At 36.7% G+C, this 19338-nt stretch overlaps 1 protein-coding gene across 1 annotated transcript in view; it reads right to left on the minus strand.

Moving 5' to 3' along the window:
- The window catches only part of PJA2 (praja ring finger ubiquitin ligase 2), a 65562-nt gene that overhangs the window by 35700 nt on the left and 10524 nt on the right, over positions 1 to 19338 (minus strand). Inside the window, exons 2-4 of the mRNA XM_060201254.1 lie at positions 12187 to 12305; positions 10515 to 10712; positions 7072 to 8134 (exon numbers count right to left, since the gene is read on the minus strand). Of these exons, the coding sequence (XP_060057237.1) occupies positions 7072 to 8134; positions 10515 to 10712; positions 12187 to 12217 (1292 nt within the window). The 5' untranslated portion in view covers positions 12218 to 12305. The remainder of the gene's footprint in view (positions 1 to 7071; positions 8135 to 10514; positions 10713 to 12186; positions 12306 to 19338) is intronic.

Raw genomic sequence — 19338 nt, forward strand, 5'->3', positions numbered from 1 at the left:
AGTTCCTGTCAAACATTTCAGAGTAATGCTACCAGCTGCAATGCTTATCCCACAGAATATAATGTTTCAGATGAGATTAAGTGATCATTTAGGATCTTTCAGTGAAGAAATGGGTCATGAATTCATTTAAAATGTTTTTTCCACTTATGAAAATATAAACTATATATTTTTAAACTTTATTTGACAAGGTAAGAGAGAAACTGAGAGGGTAGGGGGATAGAAAGGGGGGGAGAAAGAGAGACACCCGCAGCACTGTTTTACCACTTGTCCTCTTGATTGACTGATCCTCTGAGCATTAAGTAGTGTCCATTCCTATCTTTTTTAATCTTATCTATTTTAAAGTCTATCATGTCAGATATGAGAATAGCTGTTCCTGCCCTTTTTTGTGGGCCATTGGCTTGAATGATAGTTTTCCATCCTTTCACTTTAAGTCTGTGTTTGTCTTGTTGCGTTAGGTGAGTTTCCTGTAGACAACATATTGTTGGGTTGTGTTTTCTGATCCATCTTCCTACTCTGTGTCTTTTAATAGGTGAATTCAGGCCATTCACATTTATTGATATCAAAGATTGAAGATATTTTAACGCCATTCTTGTAGAGTTTTAGAGTGTTTTGATATATGTTCTATTTGTGGTGGTCTGGTTGTTTATAGGAAACCTTTCAGAACTTCTTTCAAGGCAGGCTTGGTGATGGTTGCTTCCTTCAACTGTTGCTTGTCTGAGGTTTTGATGCTTCCATCTAGTCTGAATGACAATCTAGCAGGATATAGTATTCTTGGCTGAAAGCCTTTCTCATTGAGCACTCGATAGATATCTTGCCATTCTCTTCTGGCCTGTAGTGTTTGTATGGAGAAGTCCGCTGCTAATCTTATGGGTTTTCCTTTGTAGGTGACTCTTTGTTTTTCTCTTGCAGCCTTGAGGATCCTTTCTTTATCCTTATTCCTTTCCAATCTAAGTATGACATGTCTTGGTGTCTTTAGTTCTGGGTTAATTCTGTTTGGGACCCTCTGGGCTTCTTGAATCTTTATGTCTTTGGTGTTGTCTAGACTAGAGAAATTTTCAGCTATTATGGCCTGGAGAACGCTTTCTTCCTCCCCTTCTCTTTCTTCCTCTGGTAAGCCAATAATGCGTATATTGTTTCTTTTGAAGTCATCCCATAGGACTCTGTTGTTGTTTTCAGCATCTCTTAATCTCTTTTTGAGATCTCTTACTTCTTTTTTAGTTGTCTCTAATTCATCCTCAATCTTGCTAATTCTGTCTTCAGCCTCATTGATTCTATTCTCTCTGCCCTCTACTGCTTTCTGGAGTTCATCTATTTTGTTGCCCTGCTCTGATACTGTTTTAGCTTGTTCAGCTAGTTGCCTTCTTAGCTCAGCAATTTCAGCTTTCAGCTCTCTAATAACCCTGCGATTATTAGAATTTTCTTCCATATTCTCATTTGTTGTTCCTGCAGTTCTGATTACAATTTTTTCAAATTCTTTACTCACTCCTGTTATTATTTCCTTAGCTAATGTTTGGATGTTGAACTCGTTGTTTTGTGCTTCGCCCTCTGGAGGACTTTTAGCTGGACTCTTGTCCTGGTTCGAGTCTCCATTATTTTTTCTTGTTGTTTTAACCATTTTATATAAGTTAACAGTTTTTTCAATCCCTGAGTTGGAGTTCAGTGGTGTAAAAGCCTTTTTTTTTTCCCCTGTAGGCTATGGTAGTCTGAGGGCTTTTAAACTATCAATAGGCTTCTTGGCTTAATAAATGACTCTTGACCAAGAGATAAAGCAGGGTGTGGCAGAGATAATCCAGTGGTTATGCAAAGAGACTTTCACAGCCCTTCAGCTATGCCACCGAGGTATAGGTCTTCTCCTGAGTTTCCTGGTTAGATCTCTGTGCCCTGGTGTCCCTCCCTGTTGCTGCTCCAGATTCTGAGGGTAGTAGCAATGGAGACTCAGAGTTGTACTTGGTGAGTCTCTGGGGAGTCCTTTCCTCCCTTCAGCTGTCCCCTTGTTGGTGGAGCAGACTGGAGGTGGTGTCTCCACTGACAAACTGTCGAACTGTTAGCAGTCACTTAATCTCTCCTTAGGCCCCTCTCCTCTCTGTCACCAGCCACGCGTGTTTGTACTCACGGGTGATTTACTGGGTTTCTGTGGTCATTCTAGTCCTGTCTTGTTTCGGTCCGGGTGGTCTCCTTTGGTATTCCTAGTTGATCCAGGAGAGGAGAGGAGAGGAGAGAAAGCGATCTGCTGCTCGTAGCTCCGCCTCCGGAAGTCGAATCCTGTTTTACCACTTGTGAAGTGTTCCCCCTGCAGGTGGGGACCGGGGGCTTGAACCTGGGCCTATATGCATGGTAATGTGTATACTTTACCAAGTGCATTACTACCTGTCCCCTAAACTATATTATTATTTTTTAAGAGGTCAAAGTTTCTATATTTAAAAGTGTCACAGTAAATTAATCATATTCTTGACAAGATTTCTATTTGTAGCTATTTGTAAACATGACACAAAATATTTTTCAAGAATATCATCTTTGATTTCTTTACAGAAAACAAAGAATTTTCTTTCTTTTTGTTTGTTTTACCAGAGCACTGCTCAGCTCTGGCTTATGGTGGTACAGGGGATTGAACCTGGGACTTTGTGGAGCCTCAGGCATGAGATGAATTTTAATTCTTAAAGCAAGTTTTATATTTCCTTTTCAATGACTTAATGACAGAGTGACTATGTATACCCATTCTTTCAATATGTTTATATCAAAGTGACAAGTACAGAAAAATATCACATAGATGAAAAAAATGGTAAAATGAAACTAAATATGAGTGAACAGCTATTAATTTTCAATCTCTATCTGGCACTGTATTAAAAGAAATGCTGGCAACTTTTTCCCTTTGCAGGGACAAGGACAGAAGAATTAGTAGCACAGAAATAGTTTAGTTCAATACTGTACAAACTATTAAAATGAGGTCCTAAAACATATCTTAAAGTCTACAGATGCAAATATAAGTGGAATACTAATTAAGATCATTATCCTTGAGAACGTATACTATGAAGATAGTTAGAAAAAAAAATTACCTACTTTCATAAAAGTCTAGCCGCTCTAAACAAAGAAAACACTTTTAGGGCCTGGAAGGTTGGCTTATCCAGTAAGTTACACATCTTTCCATGCACGTAGCCCAGGTTCCAGTGAAGTATTTACATAAGAATACCAAGGTCTAAAGGAAAGCTGTGGTCTTGGGAGTATCTGTCTCTGTCTGTCTCCCCATTCAAATAAATAAGTCAGTCTGGGAGCAGTAAAACAACTTCGCATGCTTGAGGCTCAGATAGAAAATGGGTGTGAAGGAGAAAGGAAAAGAGAGAAAGAGGGAGAGGGAGGGGAGAAAGGAAAGAAAAAGAGAAAAAAAGAGACACACTGACAAGAGACAGAAAGATGGAAGGATAGTAGAGGAAGGGATTGAAAGAACTACCAATGGAAAAAAGTAAACTATTTTAAAACTAAGAGATAAAATAACCTACTCTCTTGTCTTGAAAGTTGGCTAACCTTATAAGGATTTTGAACACTTCATTAAATGAAACAAATCTGGACAGTAGTTGTCCCAAGAAAAAGCAAATAATAGGTTTTGCATATGTATGTGTACAACAGAAGTCATGATGAAATTACATGATTTTCTTTATAAAAGCAATAATGGGTAAAGCAGTGGCTCATCTGGTAGAGCACACACATTACAGTGCCCAAGGACATAGGTTTAAGCCCCTCTTTCCCATCTAGAGTGGGGAAGCTTCACAAGTGGTGAAGAAGAGTACCAGCTATCTGCCTATCTTTTTCCTTCTCTATTTCCCACTTCCATCTCAATTTCTGACTTTATCCAAAATAAATGTGTTTAAAAAGCAAAATTACAGCTGAGAAAAAAAATTAAATCTATTTGTGTTTTCAAAAGTTGAATTGCTCAAGAAAACAGTTTTTTAAGATAGAAACCTAGAAGCATAGGTGGTTAATAATCCTGAATATTTTTTGGAATTCAGATGTCTTACCCTCCCAGTAATACTATTTAATGACTCCTAGTGGGGTCCCTACCAGAACACCAGTAATCAAAGATAGGTATAACTTTAAGTCAGGTTTTACGACCAATTTCCATACTTAGAACTGTATACTTTAGCTAAAGATTGAGGACATAAACAAAGAAAAAAAAAAAACAGATATAAGCAGGGCAAAATCTAACTAGATGCACACTTAGTTTAAGAAAGACTAATCTACTCTCCATAAAGTGAATGAAGTTTCCAAGTTTCAAGACAGAAGTAAACATTTCAGCCATTTCCATAAAACATTACATATATATTACAGAAATTTAATTATATCCAGAGTCAGGTAAATATACTCCATAAATCATGGTATGACATAAAAAACAAACTGCATTTGTGTTCAAAATGATACATTTTTCCTCTATAGAGCTATTAAAATAATTATTTCTACAAGTTAATAAAACCTTAAAAATTATAATGTAACTGAGCATTTTTGTGAATACAACTAGCTTAAAACAGTATTGATGATCTGAACTCTAAGGTAGTAAAGATTCAGCAATCAGACAAAAATTTTCCATTCCTCTTCTCTTATCTCTTATAGTTAAAAAAAAAAATCAAATCTACGTATTTGCAGAGGAGTAAGAATTTGTACAACAGAGCTTCTACAGGACCTTACTCTCAATGTAGAACAGTGATAGAAACTGCCCCACTCTCTGAAGGGAGGCTGGATCAACATTCTCTGCTACTCGAGAAAGATTGGTCCTGAAATAAGTGCAGCCTAAAAAGTTCCTAGCTATAACCATGGAATGTGAGTTCAGACCAGTGGGGATGCAGAAGTTGCACAGGCTCATTTGCAAAGTATGGACAGACATGGGTCTAGGTTAGATTGATGGGATTTATAGTTAGTGGTATTTATATACTTTCCCCATATTTGGGAGCTACTGTCTGCCCTGATCCAGCTTTTGAGTCCTATTCCCAACTCTGACACCATCTTCTTAGACAATACTTTCAGCCCACTTGCATGTCAGCTACCAAGCTCAAGCCAAAACAAAACTAGTTAAGGGCATGGGCCCCTTAAAATATACCTAAAATAAGGAGTCAGGTGGTAGCGCAGTGGGTTAAGCATACGTGGCGCAAAGCACAAAGACCGGCGGAAGGATCCTGGTTCCAGCCCCCGGCTCCCCACCTGCAGGGGAGTCCCTTCACAGGTGGTAAAGCAAGTCTGAAGGCGTCTCTCTTTCTTTCTCCCTCTCTGTCTTCCCCTCCTCTCTCCATTTCTCTCTGTCCTATCTAACAATGATGACATCAATAACAACAACAATAAAAAGACAACAAGGGCAACAAAAGGGTAAATAAAATTTTAAAAATTCTAATATATATATATATATATATTACACCTCCTAGCTCCTCCCAACATAAAGACCCCAAAGTCTCATCTACTATATTCTTACCTTTAGGTTCTTGATTATTAAACAATTTGTTCTACCTTATATCTTAATGCTTTTCAGCCACCAAGTTGCAAATGCTACCATGATGCCAGCCTGACTTCCCTGGGCAGACAACCTCACCAATGAGTCCTGGAACCCCACATTCCCAGAGTTCTACCCCACTAGGGAAGAAACAAGCTTGGGGTATGAGTCAACAGGTCAACACCCATGTCCAGAAGAGAAGCAATTACAGAAGCCAGACCTTCCACTTTCTGCACCTCATAAAGATCTCTGGTCCATACTCTCAGCGGGATAAAGAATAGGGAAGCTTCCAATGGAGGGGATGAGATGGGAAACTTTAGTGGTGGGAACTGTAGAGTTGTATCCCTCTTATGCCTCAATCTTGTAGATCATAATTAAATCACTAATAAAAATAAAATCATCATGTTCTTCAAAAAAAAAAAGAATTTGTACAATTAAAAAAAAGTTATGTGTTCATTAGAAAACAGAAAATTACAGTGATGAAGAACAGAATCTGGTGGCCAAGGAGATAGTCTAGTGGTTAGACAAAGACTGTTTTGCTTTTCATGCTGGAGACCCTAGGTTTGATCTCCAGCAACACATAGTATCAGTGCAGCATCACTCTATCATGAAATAAATTATTAAATGTTTAAGAACTAAGTCTGAAGTAAGAAAAAAGTAGATACTCAAAAGTTTAAGTGCATCATTCACTAGTTTTGTAAGTTCAGGAAGTTATTCAATTCTATTCTTATAGCTTCCTTATCCACAAATGGGAATATCATGAGAGCAACAGAAAGAAATAGAAACAGGTAGTATTAATAAACACTGGGAAAGTATTTACTATATATATCTAACCAGTATTGCCAATACAAATTCTCTATGACTGGAGTCACTTTTTTTGGGGGGGGCATTGCCAGCACTTCCTCACTCCATATTGACTTTTTTAGACTGAGAGAGACAGAGACATGCATGCACACACATACAGAAAGACACCAAAAGTGTGTGGTAGACAGCATAATGGTTCAGCAAAGAGACTTTCATGTGTGAGTCTTGAAGTCCCAGGTTCAAGTCCCCACACCATTAAAAACCAGAGTTGATTAGTGCTCTGGTAAAACACACAAACACACACACGCGCGCGCGCACGCACACACACACACACACACACACACGAAACCCAGAACACTGAAGCTTTCTCCAGTGTAATGGGGCCAGGCTCAAACCAAGGTTAAGTGCATGGCAAAGTAGGTGCTCAGTTCAGAAGAGCTATTTATTTTGTTGGTGCTGTACTTTAAAAAAAAAAAAACCTACAATAACTTACCATAGAACACAATATATGCTAACTTGCACTTAATCTACTGAAATAACAATGACTTAAAAAAATCAGTATCTTATTCTTTCATAGTAAGTAACAATTGTACTTGTAATTTCTATAAACTCTTAGAAACCCCCAAAGGAAGTTTCTGTGAAAAACTGGTCAGAAGTATACATATTTTGGTTAGGACTTAATAAGAATATTTGATAAATCAAAACATCTAATTCACTAATTAAATCTGACAATGTATCCACGAAATATCTAGAAATAAACCACCCTATTCAGAGTACTAAGTACTACAGTGAGACTTTACCTATCTTCATCTTTGTCATATAGCTGGTAATAATCTCCACAGCCATTCCAAAAGGTGTGATCCACAACTCCTTGTCTTCCGGCCGTGGCTCCACCTTCTGCTGCCATGTGGTTATGGTTATGTTCTAGCTCCCTTGGCATAATTCTTGCAAGAGGTTGTTCCAAGAACATACAGTCATGCTCTCCATGGTATTCATCTTCACACTTTATTAGGAGGTCATCTGAGCCATTTTCCTCCACTTCCAAAGCCTCCCTCCACCTCTGAACACTTCTTTGCTTGGCCTCATGCCTATTAAATCCTGTTTCTTGGTCCACCTGACTCGCACTTACCACTTTTCTAACTTTGGGCCTCACTACCTGTTCAGGAGAACTTCCCTTATTTTTTTCTCTATCTCTGGTATTTTGTTCAATGTTTGTGTGCCCTGGAGCACAGGCTGAATCTTCAGTTGAATTTTCTGTGGGTCTTTCCTGGCTAGTAGAATTCTGTTGTTTCTTTCTAACAACCTCATCTTCAGAAGAGGATCTCTGAACCTCTTTATTGTTCTGATGGGCAAATTCAGTATCCTCAATAGTAGGACTTTTCATTAAAGGTGCTGAGTCTAGCTCTTCAATCTTATCTTTTATTTCACAGTTAAAAGAAGGAACTGGAGGGGAAACACTAGTATATACCCCTGCCTTTCCTTTTTCCAACCCAAATACTGTAGTTCCCAATGCTTCCTGATATCTATCACTTTCCACAACTTCTTCAGAAAGCTGAAGATGATTATTATCCTCTCCATGTCTGCTATTTGGATCATCAGAGTCAGTCTGAACTAATGAAATTCCATTTTGCACACTTGAAGCATAAGCTCCTGGGGTATTTCCCCCCTCAGAGTGACTATGAGGACTCGTACTGCTGTCTACATTCTCCCTGCCTTCCTCGCTATGATGTACTGCAGCAAGGGGCAAACTGTTCTCAGTGGTCTGATTCAATGCTGTATCACAAACAGGAATTTCTGTTTCATTTTTTTCAATTAAAGCGTTGTTGGATAAAGAAGAATGATCTTGATCTACTGGACTGGAACCTTTGTAGAGAAGAAAAACATATTTGGAATGGTTAATTTAGACAACCTTTTATTTATAAGGTCATGCATATCATTGCAAAGCCTTTCAACATCTTTCCCCTCATGTCTTTTGGAGATTTTTTTTCATGTAAATTCTACAATTTTAAAGGCACTGAAAGGAGAGGCTAATGTGAGGCTATAAAATAACATATAATAAAGTAATAGGGTTGGCAATCTGAACTCCTTAGTTGCTAGAATACACAAATAAAACTCAATTTTTATTACAGGTAAGTAAAAATAACTTTAAAAGTACTTGTGATAAGGATTAAAAATTTAACAGAAACAAAATTACTATGTCATGATCTTAATTTAAAAGATTATATATTAATCTCTAGATAGAATTTACCTTTCCAAGATGGTTTGTAACACAGTTATACTAGTGGATTAATTTTAGATACATTACTGTGACAACCGAGAAACAATAAAAAAGTTCCCTTTACCAGTCTGTCAGGGTTCTGAGGCAAGATTAAAGCAATTATCTATTTTATAAACTATGTGTAACCCTTTTTTTAAAAGAAGATTCATGTCTTTTTTGAAAAAATTATTATTTATTTATTTATTGGATAGAGACAGAAATCAAGAAGAAAGGGGGAGCTAGAAAAGAGAGGCAGAGAGATACCTGCAACCATGCTTCACCACTTGCAAAGCTTTCCCCCTGCAGGTGGGGGGTGGGGACTTGAACCCAGGTCCTTGTGCACTGTAATATGTGCACTCAGCCAGGTGTACCACCACCCTAAATGTAACCATTTTTTATCATCAGTTTAATAAAAGACATTTCAAATTTGTTGAAACAGAAATTAATGTATTACAAATAAGTCTTGGTATAGCACAAAATGAGGGGCCACCTGGTAGCATGCCAAGTAGACCATACATTTTACTGTGCCCAAGGACCAAAGTTCTAACCCCTAGTCCCCACAAGTGGGGGGTAGGTTCCACAAAGTTCTATCTCTCCCTTCTCTTTTAATTTCTCTCTATCTCTATCAACAAAATGAAAAAACTAAACAACGACAACAAAATGCCAAAGCTGAGCAGCACCACAGCTCTGGTAAAAACAAACATATATACATAAACTATAAGAGCACAAACTGCTTCTTTAATAAAGTGATCTTAGCTAATAGCTTAGAATATTGTGTATAGTTACAGTAAAACAGTAAAAGTAGTTTACAATTACCAACTTTGCTCAAGAAGAGAACGAAGACTTCATTTCAAAGAAGTATAATTACCATACAAGGGTAGTTGAAAATACTTTTAAGATAAAAAAATACTTTCTGAACAACTAAATTATTAATGTTTTATTTGAATACTGGTCTGTTCTTGACATTTACCTTTAAAAATGACTTTAAAAATAAAATTAATCAAGCTACATCAAGTAGAAATGCAATTAAAACAAATCAAGATATTTGAATTTAATACACCGGTGGAAATATATCCATTTACCTTTAAAAAAAAGTTGCCTGCATCTATGTATTAACAACTGTACTATAAACCACTAACTCTTGAATAAAGTGATATGATAAAAGGGCTTTTGGTGGTCTGGGAGGTGGCACAGTGGCTAAGGAACTAAACACTCAAGCATGAGGTCCTGAGTTCAATCGCCAGCAGCACATGTACCAGAGTGATGTCTGGCTCTTTCCCTCTATCCTCTTATCTTTCTCATTAATAAAAACCTTTAAAATCCTTTTAAAAAGGGGGGGGGGGGGAAGGCTTTGTTAAATCAAAAGTTGAGTTCCTCTGGCTGAGGGATATACCAGTACAGTCACTTCCATACAATGACTGACTATATTCTATGTTTTTCTGTCTTCTCGTACATACTGTCAAATATGCTATACTAGTATGTATATATACTGTCACTTTAAAATTGTTATAAAATGTAAGTACTCATAATATTAATAGTAGTATTCAACCAAAAATTACAAAATGGAATTTCTTGATAGGAAAAGTAGATTTAGGGAGTCGGGCTGTAGCGCAGCGGGCTAAGTGCAGGTGACGCTAAGCACAAGGACCCGCATAAGGATCCTGGTTCAAGCCCTGGCTCCCCACCTGCAGGGGTGTCGCTTCACAAGCGGTGAAACAGGTCTGCAGGTGTCTCTCTTTCTCTCCCTCTCTCTGTCTTCCCCCTCCCCTCTCCATTTCTCTCTGTCCTATCCAACAACAATGACAACAATAATAACTACAACAATAAAACAACAAGGGCAACAAAAGGGAATAAATAAATTAAAATTTAAAAAAAAAATTAAAAAAAAAAAAAGGAAAAGTAGATTTATAGTCACAAACCCCATTCACAGTGTTAAATCAATTTCCACATTTATTAGTAGTTCTTATGTGATTCCATGTTTCATACCTGAGGAAACTTCCTTTGGAACATCATCTTGTTCCAATACTTCATAGTCATCACCAGCCCGACCTAAGCTTCTTTCATGTCTGGTCATACATGGTTTAAAACTGACGTATGCATGTCTTCTTCCATATCTCCTGCCTGTAATTGTCTGATATCCTCCTGCAGGTTTGGGCCAGGCAGCCTTGGATTCTGGATCCATTGCTGGAAAAAAAAAAAAAAAGAATTGAAAACAAGAGGTACAGCAAGTTCATTATGACAACCAATGGTGATAATGTTTCAACATACATGCCATGCTAGTATCTGCAAAATTATATCATATTGAACAAAGTATATTTTATTAGTTCTAATATATATATATATATATATATATATTTTTTTTTTTTTTTTTTTTAAACCAGAGCATTGCTCAGCTCTGGGTTTATGGTGGTGCAGGGGATTGAACTTAGGACTTTAGAGCCTCAGGCATGACTTGGTATAACCCTCATGCTATCTACCCCTGTCAAAAGATATTTAAATCTTTTAAAATTTATGTATTTCCTTTTTGTTGCCCTTGTTGTTTTTATTGTTGTTGTTATTGATGTCGTCATTGTTGGATAGGACAGAGAAATGGAGAGAGAAGGGAAAGATAGAGAGAGGGAGAGAAAGACACCTGTAGACCTGCTTCACAGCTTGTGAAGCGACTCCCCTGCAGGTGGGGAGCCGGGGGCTGGAACCGGGATCCTTCCGCTGGTCCTTGCGCTTTGCGCCACATGTGCTTAACCCACTGCGCTACCACCGGACTCCCAGATATTTAAATTTTAATTTATGAAATATGTTATGGGAGTCTTATGGCTTCTTTATTCACAATATCTCTTACAGTTTGATTTCTCTAAGGTATTTAAGATAAAGTTCATTTAGGATTGGGAAACAGCCACCAAAATTAAATATGTGCTAAATACATATTTGTTGAGTGAATTCAGCACCTGATAAAATGGTTTCAATTACTATTAGAGGGATACACTTTTATTAATGGTTAAAAGGTCAATTTTTTACACAACATAATACATGTACTGTCATAAGCAACCAGTAAACCACAGTAAAATAAACCCCAAAGATGACAGGCAAGTGAAATCCTCCAAAAGAAAACAATATTGAGCCTCATCAAATACATACTATATACTGCCTTTCAAAAATGCCAATAGTAATGGCTATACAATAGCAAAGAGTACCTTCTTGTCTAAGTAGGACATTATATAAAGTCTGTTTAGTCAATTATATTTTACATTTATGATGCAAAGACTAAAAAAAAACATTTTCTCATTATGGCAATAGCCAATAAATTGGAACAGTTTTATGTTTTTAAGACACTAAAAGAAGATAACTACTTCCAAGCTCTAGAGGAAAAACAAACATGTAGACATAATATCATCATAGTATTAAACTTAAACCATTCAACAACTTCAAGAAGAATATTATAAAAAAAATTAAAGGTAAATTATTTAAGTAACTTGGTCAAGCATCCAAAGAAAGGACTTCAGAAGTACTGCCCTTAACAACTCCTTAGTGGAGTAATCCTGTATGAATAAAAACTGGCCTTCAGTAAGAATATGATTACTTGGGCAGAATATGCAAAGAAACCGAAGACAAATAAGTGAGGTCCTCAATATAGGAGACTTAACAGAAATATCCCTCTTACCTGCTGGTTCTTTTTCAGTATACTGTGACATATATGCAAGTTTTGGGTTGCCCAGTTCAATGAGATTATGGATGTGATTTACTTTTTTGCTGACACAATGGATAAACAGCAGAGGATTCCTATAAAGAAGCCATAAATTAAAATATTAATAGGATAGATACAAATAAAAAAATAGTAAAACACTTCCCCTCCTCCTAACTAATGCCTTGCCTAGAACTTGGAAAAATATTAATTTGATCTGGCAAGTCAATCAAAACAACCTCAAAACTTTCAACATAGTTATTTTAAGATATTTATATCTCTTCTTGAAAATCTTTTTATATAACCATCATCCTTAAGATCATTAGTAACAACAGTGCGTAAAAATGTCTAAAAAAACAAGCAAATATACTGGGAGAACAGCTGACTGGGTATATGACATACACACTGCTATTTTCTCTTTTGTCTTCAAGTATTTTGTTCCTTTTAGTCTTGTCATTTTTTTTTCTTACTTTGTTTTTTTATTTCACTTACTTATATTGCAAGGCCAAGTCCTCGTTCATGCAAATTTCCATAACTCCAGCTGCTTTTTCATTCAGATAGAGAAAGACATAACACCTCCCTATTCCTTGCTCTTTTTCCATCTGTGAGTATATGAGATTCCACAGGACTATTCTGCCATTCATGATGTTCTGTATTTCCCTGTTCCAATGTAGTACCAGGATCAAACTGAGAAGCCTCACACATGCAAGGCCTGCATGCATGTGCCTTACAGCTGAGTCACTTCCCTAGCCTAGTCATGGTATTGTTAATAACAAATATATTAATATATATATACACACATATATACATACTAGATTTTTTTCAAATTCATACTGGTATATGACAATAATTTATGTCTATAGATAAGGACATATTCTTTATAAGTCAACTGATCATCCAAATATATAATTTATGTGGTACTGGGGCCTTGCCTATGTAAACTATAACTATAGCAGTCTTTCCCAGGTTAATGTTTATCATTCTACTTTAAGCAAAGAAAGAGAGAAGGATGTATACAAAGTAAGAAGAAAAACACAAGAGCATCCCTTCACTGACCATGAACCAACTCCTGCTGCCATTAAGGGTGCTCCTGTATGATGACAAGGTTAAAATTTAGGGCCTGACATCTGGTAAGGCACTGGCAGTACCAAGCAAACTACTTTCAGATTCTTATTCAAAAATTTAAATTCCCTACAGGAATATATTCAAATTAAAAAGAATTACTACAATTTACCATGTAAAAACGTCTTTGCATATAAAAATATATGTCTTGTAATTAATCCATTTATTTACTATTTTAGAATCTGAAGAAGCTAATACAGTATCAGAACAGGGTAACAAAATAGTTGAGCTACAGAAAGCAACAGGTGGAGAGAAAATAGAATAAATGAGGCAGAAAACAGAATTAGCAAGATTGAGGATGAATTAGAGAAAACTGAGAAAGTAAGAGATCTCAAAAAGAGATTAAGAGATACTGAAAACAACAAAAGAGACTTCTGTTGTCATTCATGGGATGACTTCAACAGAAATAATATACACATTATTGGCTTACCAGAGGAGGAAAGGAAGGGAGGGGAAAGAAAGCATTCTACAGGACATAATAGATGAGAACTTCCCTAGTCTAGACAACATAAAAGACATAAAGGTTCAAGAAGCCCAGAGGGTTCCAAACAGAATTAACCAAGACTTAAAGACACCAAGACACATCATATTTAGAATAAGGATAAGGAAAGGATCCTGAAGGCTGCAAGAAAAAAACAGAGTCACCTACAGAGGACAACCCATAAGATTAGCAGCAGACTTCTCCAAAGGCCAGAAGAGCGTTCAATGAAAAAGACTTTCAACCACGACTACTGTATCCTGCTAGACTGTCATTCAGACTAGATGGAAGCAGAAAAACCTTCTCAGAGAAACAACAGTTGAAGGAATCAACTATCACCAAGCCTACCTTGACAGAAGTTCTGAAAGGTCTATGAACAATCAGATCACCATAAATCAGATAACTCAAAATCTACAATGGCATTAAAATATCTTCAATCTATAATATCAACAGATGTCAATGGCCTGAATTAACCTATTAAAAGGCACAGAGTAGGAAGATGGATCAGAGAAGCACAACCCAACCATATGTTGTCTGCAAGAATCCCACCTAACTCAACAAGAGAAACACAGACTTAAAGTGAAAGGATGGAAAACTGTCATACAAGCCAATGGACCACAAAAAAAAAAAAAAAAAAACCGGCAGGAACAGATTTGCTCACATCTGACATGATAGGCCTTAAAATAAGTAAAATTTTAAAAGACAGGGATGGACATTACTTAGTGCTTAAATGATTAATCAATCAAGAGGACTTAATGATTAGCAACATCTATACACCCAGAGAGAGGCCACCTAAATACATCAAACATCTACTAAAAGAGCTGCAGCAATATATTAACAGCAACACAGTAATTGTAGAGGACTTCAATATCCCACTCTCTCAACTTGACAGGTCATCCAGGCAGAAAAGCAATAAAGAAACAAGGGAGCTAAATGAAGGGATAGGTAAACTGAAACTACTGAACATTTTCAGAGTAAAAATGGTGATTTCACCATTTTCAGCCCATCTTGGATAGAGCTTGAAGAAGTCATGTTAAGTGAAATAAGTCAGAAACAGAAGGATGAATATGGGATGATCTCATTCACAGGCAGAAGTTGAAAAATAAGATCAGAAGAGAAAACACTAAGCAGAACTTGGATGGGAGTTGGTGTATTGCACCAAAGTAAAAGACTCTGAAATCCTGGAACAGGATTTCAACTGGCAGCGGACCTAGTGGGGGTTGTAATGTTGTGTGGAAAAATGAGAAATGTTATTCATATACAATCTATTTTATTTACTCTTGACTGTGAAACATTAAGCCTCCAATAAAAAAAGAATTAATAAAAAAAGAATTAATATTAGGGGGTGGGCAGTGGTGCACCTGGTTAAACATATATATTTCCATAAGCAAGGATGCAAGGACCAGGGTTTGAACCTCTGCTCCTCACCTGCAGGGGAATCTTCATGAGTGGTGAAGCTTTCACTCTCTCTTCCTCTCTCTCCCCTATCTCAATTTCTCTGTCCTACTAAGTATAACAGGAAAAAAAAAAAAAAGGAAGAAATAAAGAAAGGCCATTGGGAGAACTGGGTGTGTAGTGCTAGCACTGAGCTCGAGATAACCCTGGTGGTTATTTAAAAAAAAAAAAAAAAACTTAAGTCTTTAACAAAATAATATCTTAGGAGTGAGAAAAATTATCTGAACTAATTTGACTTTTCATAGATTCACAGTCATCTTAAAAACTGACCAAGGATTTAAACTTATAAGCATTTTACCAAAGCCTATTCTTTGGATAAAGTCTTATTTTCCCATGATCCAGGTACTATTTTCATTGCTATGGCTACAACAATGAAAATAAAAGGACAACTACCCTTGCCCACTTTAAATTACATCAGGGGATATAGATATTAAATAAGCAATACATATACATCAGATAACACATACTCTAAAGTAAAATAAAGCATAGAATAAAGACTTGAAAGAGGTTTAAAAGATAGGCCAACTAGGTAAGACCTAAGAGGGACCATGTGATCAAACACCTGTGAAAGATGACACCATGTGTAAATCTAGGAAAAGAACATTCCAAGTAGAGTAAGCAGAAGATATTGAGATGAGGACTTTCAGAAACGAAAACAGTATGTCTGGGGTGGAATAAGAAGAGAGAAAGCAACTGAGGAAATTAGAAAATTAATTAGATAGCATGATGGGAGTGAAGATGGAGCAAATCACACAAAACTGGGTAAAATCATGCTTGAAATGAAGGTTTTAATCTGAGTGAAATGGAAAACAATTAAGAGTTTTTAATAGAAAGGGACATTATTTGACTTCTGTTTTAAAAGACACACTTAGCTATGGTGCTAAAACAGACTAAAAGAAAACAAGGTGAGAGACAGGAAGCCTCATTACAAAGGTATCAAATCAAGTACTGGTAAGAGGTTATAATACTTTAACCCAGGGTAAAAGTGGTAAGAAATGGTCAGGTTCTGGATAGACTTTGAAATAGAGGCAACAATAAACAAATGACCCCATCCAAAAATGGAGAGAGGATGTGAACAGAATATTCACCAAAGAAGATACCCAAAAGGCCAACAAGCATGTGAAGAAAATGTTCCAAGTCACTGATTATGAGAGAAATGCAAATAAAGACAACAATGAGATACCACTTCACTCCTGTGAGAATGTCATACATCTGAAAAGGTAACAGCAGCAAATGCTGGAGAGGTTGTGAGGGCAAAGGAACCCTCCTGCACTGCTAGTGGGAATGTAAATTGGTCAACCCCTGTGGAGAGCAGTCTAGAGAATTCTCAGAAGGCTAGAAATGGCCCTACCCTATGACCCTGCAATTCCTCTCCTGGGGAGTTATCCTAAGGAATCCAACACACCCATTCAAAAGATGTAAATATACCTATATTCATAACAGCACAATTGGTAATAGACAAAACCTGGAAGCAAGCCAGGTGCCCAACAACAGATGAGTGCCTAAGAAAGATGTGGTCTATATGCACAATGGAATATTACCCAGCTATTAAAAATGGTGAATAAACCTTCTTTACCCATCTTAGATGAAGCTTGAAGATATTGTGTTAAGTGAGATAAGTCAGAAACAGAAGAATGAATATGGCATGATCTCACTCACAGAAAGAAGTTGAAAAACAAGATCAGAAGAGAAAACACTAAGCAGAATTTGAACTGGAGTTGGTGTATTGCACCAAAATAAAAGACTCTGGGGTGGGGGGAGGGTTTAGGTCCTGGAACATGATACAGAGGAGCACCTATGGGGGTTGCATTGTTATGTGGAAATGTTATACATGTACCAACTATTTCATTTTACTGTCAACTGTATGTCATTAATCCTTCACAAGAGCACTTTTGGTAAAATAGTGACTGCAAAAGCCTAATGGACATGCTCATAAGAACTGTGAGGAAAGGAATAGGAAAGAGAACAGAAATCATGAATAATCACCCTATTTCTTGATCACACCACTTTCTTCTTTGATATTTTTAATACCTTTAATAAATCAACAATACAGGGAGGATGTTTCACAAGCAGTGAAGCAGGTCTATAGGTGTTTATATTTTCATCTCCCTGTCTTCTCTCAATTTCACTCTGCCCTATTGACTAATAAAAAAAAAAAAATCAGAGCAAAAAAAAAAAAAGGAAAAAATCACCCCTGGGAGTGGTGGATTACAACTGCTAACACTAGCCCCGGCAATAAACCTGGCAGCAATTTAAAAAAGGGTGGGGGGTAACTTGGCAGCGGGGGAAGTAACTCAGTGGTTCAACTGTTGGACTTAAAAATAAATAAACAAACAAACTAGCAATACATATAAAAGATCACACAACATGTGGGAGTAGTTTCAGGGATTCAAAGATGGTTCAACATACATAAGTCAATTAATATAATATCATCAATGAAAGAAGAAACACAATTCATATGATAATATCGTAGATGTTGAGAAATCTTTTGATAAAATAAGTACCTATTTATAATAAAATGCAATAAAATGGGAACAGAAAATAGTTATCTCAACATAATAAATGGACCAATCCACAGCAAACTTTATACTCAGTGGTGAAAAATTGAAAGTTCTTTCTTTAAAATCAAGACCAATACAAAACTGTCCACTTCAACCACTTGTATTTGGTATAAGTTATTAAAGGTATTGTTTAAGAAGACTGTGTTAATTTAGTATTAAGTAAACTAACATTTGATATAAATTTATACTTGCTTTCAGCATCTGTGGGTTAAGAGCACATGGCACAAAGCTCAAGGACCAAAGATCCTGGTTGGATCCCTGGCTCCCCACCTGCTGGGGAGTCACGTCACAGGCGGTGAAGCAGGTCTGCAGGTGTCTATCTTTCTCTCCCCTTCTTTGTCTTCCCCTCCACTCTCCATTTCTCTCTGTCCTATCCAACAACGACAATGACACCAATAACAACAATAATAACTACAACAACAATAAAAAACAAGGGCAACAAAAGTGAAAATAAATATATATAAAAAAAGAAAAATACATAGGAATAAATAAACCTAACAAAGGAGGTAAAAGACCATATCAATCAAAACTATGAGACATTGTTAAAAGAAATAAAAGGATGACACACAAAAAAATGGAAGACACAAAGAATATATGAGAAATATGAATGAAATACTTCAGTCCATCAACATTAGAAATAATTTTTGAAAACTTGATTAACTGTAATAAATATGAAAGCAAGAATAATCAGTATTATTTAAGTTGAAAAGTTGGTATGAAAATATGTAAATATACAAATAAAAGATAGTCTACTTAAAGTGGGAGAAAACATTGACCTATTATAAGTTAGATTATGGGTCACTATTCAAAAGCTGGAGTATTCTATTAACAAAAAGGTGGCAAAGAGGGAAAAGCCAATGGAATTTGGATTTTTTTTTCCTAAATTAGATTACCGGTCACTATTCAAAATATTGGAAGAAGGTATCTATAAAAATAATAATGATCAAAATAACTGAATAAACATTTCTCTGAAGAGCTCATTCAGATGGCCAACAAGCATATGAAAAGATCACAGACCCCTGTAAGCGTAAACCTGGCTTTGACCTAGCACGTTATGATTGGGCCCTCCTCAATCGCTATCCAACAGGGCATGGCCAGTGTGCTGCTATGTTCCATCACTTGGGAGCCAGAGACGACCCGAACTGTCCCTGCGGCTCCAGACAGACTATGACCCACATAGTCAACGACTGCCACCTCTCCAGATTCAAAGGAGGTCTCGAAACTTTACATCAGGCTCAACCTGACGCTGTTGACTGGTTACGGAAGAAGGGCAAACGCTAGAAGAAGAAGAACTGAGTATTAGGGAAATGAGAACTAAAACCACAGTGTGATTATCATCTCATAACTATGAAAGTAACTTACTTCAAGATGAACAGTGGCAAGTGTATGGAAGGGTGTGGAGGAAAGGAACTCTAAGAGTACTGTTAGTGGAAATCTAACTGGTACAGTCATTTTGGAAACATAGCATGGAACTTCCTCAGGAAGCTGAAAATAGAGCTGTCATATGAGCCAACG

Source organism: Erinaceus europaeus, chromosome 11, assembly GCF_950295315.1.
Source record: "Erinaceus europaeus chromosome 11, mEriEur2.1, whole genome shotgun sequence".
Classification (NCBI taxonomy): domain Eukaryota; kingdom Metazoa; phylum Chordata; class Mammalia; order Eulipotyphla; family Erinaceidae; genus Erinaceus; species Erinaceus europaeus.